At 45.0% G+C, this 6,935-nt stretch overlaps 1 protein-coding gene; it reads left to right on the forward strand.

The window, feature by feature from the left end:
- Positions 1–3,239: 3,239 nt before the first annotated feature.
- GSTUM_00008361001 (uncharacterized protein) lies at positions 3,240–4,314 on the forward strand (the record flags this gene model as incomplete). XM_002840006.2 has 2 exons in its annotated part: positions 3,240–4,108; positions 4,225–4,314. One exon carries the CDS (start codon positions 3,240–3,242, stop codon positions 3,798–3,800), a length of 561 nt encoding a protein of 186 aa, XP_002840052.1. The 3' UTR covers positions 3,801–4,108; positions 4,225–4,314.
- Between the last annotated feature and the right edge of the window lie 2,621 nt (positions 4,315–6,935).

Here is a 6,935-nt window from a genome sequence, read left to right on the forward strand (position 1 = left end):
ATATGAATAGTCTAGAATGAAAAGTTCATTCTACCTTCTTTATGATACATGTTCAATGATGGTTTAGACTGCAAGGGAGGAAATCGGTAAATATTGTGATTATTGTGCATCACATATTCAATTGTAGAACGGGCTGCCTTAATGCCCAATTCTCTTGCTATCTCCGGAAAGGTTTTTTGATATCCCATAATCCCGTTATCTTGCAAGGCACTCTTCAGTGCAAGTGACTTCTCAGAGTCTTCAGGTATCACTTGGGGCTGCCTGGGACGATTGAGACTTTGAAGGACAGCATACAAGTCCTGGAAGTCATTCAGATTACTTGCTCACTCCTATTTTATTATATACTTTTAGCTATTATACACTTCATTTGTCTCTGTCATATACCTTAGCTTTCTGACATATGCGACGTGCAGACTTGGGATGAACAAGAAGGCATTTTGAGATTTCAATCTAGGTTTTATTGGTAAATAAATAAAGAGTGAGGATTGCACAATGCAACTCAAGTGGAATATCTGCTACTCCACTTGTACGTCACATGTCAAATGTATTCAGAGTAATTAAGAGAAGATATAAGGTAGAACTGGGGATGTCTGGTTGTTGATCCAAGTCTAAACTACAGAGACGATGATGGCGATTTTGTTGTTGCTATCATGCTGCTCTAAGGGAGAATCTCATGTGACCAATATATTAATCGGCGGCACTCGTATCTCCTAATGTGTATTTACAGTAATATCCCGTATGGTATTTATCGTGTAAGGTACGGTACGGTACTGTATTATTCGAACACTACATCTCGCCAAGCTCACCGCCAGCTCCAACCTAGACAACTTGGACTGAGACAGCTGAGCATTACTGTATCATACGAAGTCAATGGAATCCAATAGGAAAAAAACGATCCCTCTATGCAAAAACGCCCGCAAACCCCCAAACTTTTGCGCTCCCATAAATCTGCTGTCACGAACGCACAAGGCTCAATGGGCCAAACAAAAAAGGGGAGAAACCAGACTATCTGTCCAGCAAGCAGGACAAAAGATGAACCTCAGGAGTTCAGCACCTGGGATTCTCACGTGGTCACCCACCGTAATACTAACCAGGCGATGCAATGCTTGTTTACCGCAGAGCGGACGGGATGCGAAACTTTCATTGCTCTATGGCCGAACACGGTATGACACTCAGCAAACCTGTTCATGTGCGGGTGCAGACATAGTTTGTCACTCGGGAGAAACAGTTGTCTTCTTCCTGTTTTTTCCCCAGCTGGATATGCCTCATGTCAGAAAAACGAGGACGGAAATGTCGGTAATTCAGTTTTTGAGTAGAGAAGGAAGCTGCAGGTAACTTCAGCTGAGATGAAATAGGATGGAAAGGGATCAAGGGAGATGAAGAGCATGATTATACAAGGCAGGTTGATTGTTCTGTTCAAAGATGAAAAGATGATCACTTCTTCTAAGGTGTTTCCGGAGAAAGAAAACAACGCCCCCCTTTTTTAAGAAAGACCCAATCCTCATTGACAACCGGTGACTAAGCCCCTACTTTCCACCGACACGCAACATCCACTCATACGTAACACCACACAACAGAGACATTATGCGAGCGATGTGCGATGGTAGCGAAACTTGCTATTTTACAAGCCGAAGGAAGGGAGAAATATTGTATATAGCGAGGGAAGATAGTTGAAGTTCAATTGGGCAATTTAGTTAAGCAAAGAAGAGACGTTCAAATTCGCATATGTATTTCTAACTAGACAAGCAAGCGTTTTATGAAAAGTCCTGCTCCCATCAATACTATACCAGTGTGGGTGAAAACTTTCACCCCACTAAGCGTAGAGAAAATTTGATCTCACTAAGAGAGAACGAAGGTTTCAGCTGCAAGGGGAGGACAGTTTCAACAAGAGTAAGGAGAGTACAGCAGTGAGTTTCAAGAAAGATCAGACAACTATGAAGAGCGGAAAAGGTACAAGGAAATCAAAAACGAAGGGGACACATATTCCAACAAAACTGACCAGCGGGACCCTCAGATTCCTTTCCCTAATTGTATCCAGTATTTGCGCTGTGCACGAGCATACCCCCAAAAAAAGGAAAGGGAGAGAGAAAGATGGTACTCGTAAAAGAAAGTAGCCTTTGCACCAAGGCTTAAGATGAGTGGTGCACAATCCCGGCTAGAGGTCAAGTACCGGTACGGTAAGCGAGAATTATTTTACCAGGATTTCTGTGAATCTAAGGCCACCGTTAACCAAGAACCGCAGGTATAGAGTAGCTAGTCCAAAAACGCGGTAACTTTGGATGGTTGGCTTTACTCGTAGATGATTAAGTGACATACCGTATCATACAGCGCTGGAATAACCGCGAGGTCGGAGAACATGGACACCGACCAAGACAGCAGCCCATTTTAGCAAATACCATATGATACAGCATCGCAGTTTCCAAGACGTCAACACCCCGATAGATTCGGAAGGTTTTTAGAGAGGGAATAAAGCCTTTTTTGGATTAACACGCCTGAACAAGCTTTCCCTGCCAGGCATCCGCCTGGGCAAGACCACATAATTGACCAGAATCCGGAGTCCAGCATTCCAGGAATTGAAGAGTCCCACCAACTCTCAACTCTTGCAAAAGGGCCCTTCAAGTTTTAACCGAGTGATAAGCTACATCATATCGACTCATGACCAACATTTTTGGCGACCATGCCGTGTTCGGCCATAGAGCAATGAAAGTTTCGCATCCCGTCCGCTCTGCGGTAAACAAGCATTGCATCGCCTGGTTAGTATTACGGTGGGTGACCACGTGAGAATCCCAGGTGCTGAACTCTTTTACTTCCGCTTGAGGGACTAATATTTTTATTCATGAGTCTTTTTTGGTGGAAAATACCTGATATTGGAGGGCAGATTACCAACAGCAAGGAGCTCGGGCGCATCTAGTATTATTTATTGTATGACAAACTAATGTGAGTCGATTCTGCTACTCTTATTAGTGAGTTTCCTTTTAGTCGATGCGCTGTCACATATTGGTCGACCCACGATTGCGCGAGCACATGTTATGGGTGAAGTTAGATGCCCAGGTTCAAAAAAAGAAAGCTAAGAAACTTGAATTCGAGAAGCAGGTGTAGCGACACGACCGGGTCTAATTATTTAGCAAGTAATCTCCTGTGAGCAGCGCAATTCACGCTCCCCAGAGGCAGCATTAGAAGAAAAAAGCTCTGGAGTGTAGCAATAAAAAACGTAAGAAACACCAGTCCAAAACCTAAACATGTGTATTGTCATCCTGGAAAAGCTCCCACTCCCATTCCATAATCGGTTGGAATCCAGCGGAGGGATCGCCGTCATCATCTCTAGGAGTTTCGTCAATTTTGACCCTGACCCTCCCTTCTGCTTTGTCATTCTCCTTGACTTCCCCCTTGTCTTCTTCACCATCCTCCACCAGCACCTTCTTATCTCGGTCGCCTCCAGCCCTCCCTATTCCCCTAATCTTCCCCCAAATCTCTCTAACCTTCTCCCGCCTATGATCAGTCTTCCCGAGCTCCTTCAAGTTCCTCGCAACCCTCCCGCTGACTCTTTCACACCCCCCTCCTCCTATGATCCCCGCAGCCTCTCCAACTTCCCTCCGTTCTCCCTGATCCCAGGCGATGATTCTCTCATCAACCTCTTCCTCAATATCGCGGATCTCCTCCATTATCTCGCCAACAATCCTTACCCCTTCACGTACACTGACTCCCCTTTGTCTTCTAACAGACTTATAAATCGCGTTCACCATACAAAGCCGTTCTTCCACAAAGTCTGCCATCGCAGCTGGCACTGCTTGGGGGAATGAGGGTATCTTGTGTTTTACGCCGCTGGCAAATTCTTCGATTGCTAGAACAAGCGGGCGTAGGTCGGTGGGGAGTTTGTATGTTTCTGGGTTACATGATGTGTGTTTGTTTTCCTCTGCTGGGAGTAATGGGAATTGGAGTGACTGAGTATGAGAGAGGGAGAGGGAGCGCGTGGAGGGGCGGTAGCTGAGCCCGGATTGATGCATTCTAGCTTTCTCGAAACTTTTTTGACGCTTTCTCGGATTTCTTGTTCTATGTTTTCTTCCTTTTTCCCCTCTTCCTGGGCGCCCCTTTTTCATACAGGTGCCAGGTCTGATTCTCCCTTTCGTATTTCCTCACTTGTCCCCACTTTTTCCTTGGTCGTGATGTTTGGCGGGTCTGCGTTGTTGGTGAGGCTGGGGTTAGACTGGCTAATAGGCTAAATAGGCAAATAATAAAAATATCACCTGCCCGAAACCTCATTTCAAGGCGCATATGCATTTCAAGGATCGGATAAATTTTCAAGTTGAATTTGAATTCTCCGGCATCATAGATCATAGAAGTATCATAACTCATGCCTTTTTAAGTAGTGTTATCAAGTTGAATCGGTTGGGGATTTACACCAGTTGCAACGACTGTCTGCACAGATCGACAGCACAAAATGCGCCTGGATTGAGTCCATAGTGCCACAAGGTGAAGAACCCCCCCTCTTACATCAATACAACAACACAAATCCAGTATACCACTAGTACGTAGTGCATAACCTAGCAGCAGCAATTAATATTTTTTAGTATACGGTAGGTAAAGTGGTAGGATAGTCCCGCTTTCGCATGTGCGCAAAATTGGTCAAGATCGGCTCAGGTCCTGGGTTTAGCTTGCCCAAAACCTACCTTTACACAGTATCATACTGTACTATGACCCAAACCGCAGAGCGTTGCTCCCGTGGGGATGGATTGTTGAAATTGCCAAACCTTGCTATCTAGGTTAGCTATGGCGCGCTGAGCGGGCTCCTATCTACGCCTAAATTTTAAGTTGTATGATATCATACTCCGCAGGGAAGTCTCAATCCTTCCTGTTATTAGTCTGGTCCTGCTTTCACTGATTTTCTCCCTCAAGAACCTACCCTTCCGGGCGCTGATCTTCTTGGGGAGGAAGCAATCTGGCGGAGAATTTTGATTCTACGGGATCCAATCGGTCTATAGCGTTCCATGTCAGATCTATATTTTGCCAGCAATACCTTAATTTATAGCCCCACACTATTCATTCTCATGCCCACGTTCCAACTTGGGAAATTAAGCTAGGTCGGCTTACGTTCTAAAAGTTTATTTCTACGACCCGGATGCGTGAAACCCACAATAGTATATATAGATTAAAGCCAGCTGCTCCTGTGTGGCTTGTTGAAGAATGCACTATGACCGCCGTCCATCATTGGAGACGCTGCATCGCATCCTGGGGCAGTCGGGGCAAAATAATATGTAGAACGCTGGAAGAATTTGCCCCGATTTAAGCATCACTCACGCTCAGTATTAATTGGCCACCGTTAACCCCATGGAATAGCCTTGGGGCTGGTGACGGGATTCCCGCTATACGCGCGGACATGTCCGTAGCGGAGGAAATCCACCCACTCCATAGTGTTCTCCGTCGGCGGACTTTCCCGGTCGGGAAGTGGACGTGAATAGCCTGAACTCGAGTCCGTTTTGTATCCATTCCGGTTGCTCGTTGGATATACTTGCCCACACATCGTGGTTGCTTGACTTGATTTCTATGTACAGTACTCGGGGGGTTGTCGAGGAATATGGATACAGTCAAGTTCCGAGTTCTTGTGTTCACGCTGTCGTTCTGCGGCTGCCCCGTCTCGCAGGGTGTTCCAACGCTAGTGGGTAAAGACTGGTGGCGGGGACTCATGCTTACCCTTCCGGAATCGGCGTGATGGGAGAAGGGCTGAGATGATATGGCTTGGCATTTGGTAGCCGGGAAAGCTTATACATCCAGTCGTCCTAGCGTGCTAGCTCGATCATTGGACTGACTAAGGTACTGCATGGTGCACCTGCTGTAAACTATCTAAAAACAACGGGAGATTGTATTTAAAGGAGTAAAGGGGGAAGACGGAACAGATCTATCAAGTCTGGGCAATACAAAAATGAGAGGCCTCAGGACAGCTGCTTATACAATGTAGATTACTATGGTAATGGCTTTAATAATATGACCGCACAAGAAATGGATATAATAGCCGGTTCCCCTCCTATTTCGCTGTCGCTCATAGTCGGGCAAAGCAAGTGTGATGCCAAAGCAAGTGTGACGCTTCAACCCTTTTTGAACTTTTTTCATTTTTACCACTTACAGGCCTTCACAATACTAGTATTAATTAGATACATCATTTTTTTTAAGAGGATACAAAGTTTCAATTTAAAGTAACAAAATCATTATTTTCCATAATTGAGTCAGTGGATATAGATGAAGAATCATCAGAATCTGATTCACCACTCAAATCTTCACCTTCACTTCCAATACTAGTATTACCATAATGTGTATTACTAATCTCCCTCCCAGTTTTATAAATTCCAACTGCTTCCATGTTCTCCTCAATCTCTTGTAATTGTGGATCAATCACACTACCAGGAATACTTCCTGCAGGTTGTAGCAGCAACAGAGCTTGCATTAAATCTGGTGGTGCCTGAAGTGACTCAAGGTCATCTGGGCTTGGGTTCTTCTCAGGGTCAGGAATTGGGATCAGCAACTCAGCTGGAACAATCCCACCCTGACCTACAATCTCTTGTACTTTTTTTTTCCTCTCTTTTTCAATCTTCTGAGCATTAATACCATGACAGTTTAGTGCACTCTTGGCTTTATTTATAGCCACTTGGATATTCTTCTTTGCATGCTTAATTGCAGTAGCTTTTTCCTTCTCCTCCTTTTCCTTCTTTCGAAGTCTGGTACCCTCAACTGTAATCATACCTCCTTTTTGCACTGCGCGGCGGGAATTGGTTTTAAGTCTTTGGTTCTCAAGAACTTGGACTTGAATAGTATGGTATTGTTCCTGCTGTAGTTGTGCCTGAGTTAGAATAACCTCAGTACCCTTGGCCCATTGTTGAAATTGCTTCTTAGAAGTAGGACTAAAACTCTCGGCTCGGTCAACCCACTCTCCTATGCCTCGCTGG

The sequence above is a fragment of the Tuber melanosporum genome, assembly GCF_000151645.1.
Source record: "Tuber melanosporum whole genome shotgun sequence assembly, scaffold_45, strain Mel28".
Classification (NCBI taxonomy): Eukaryota; Fungi; Ascomycota; class Pezizomycetes; order Pezizales; family Tuberaceae; genus Tuber; species Tuber melanosporum.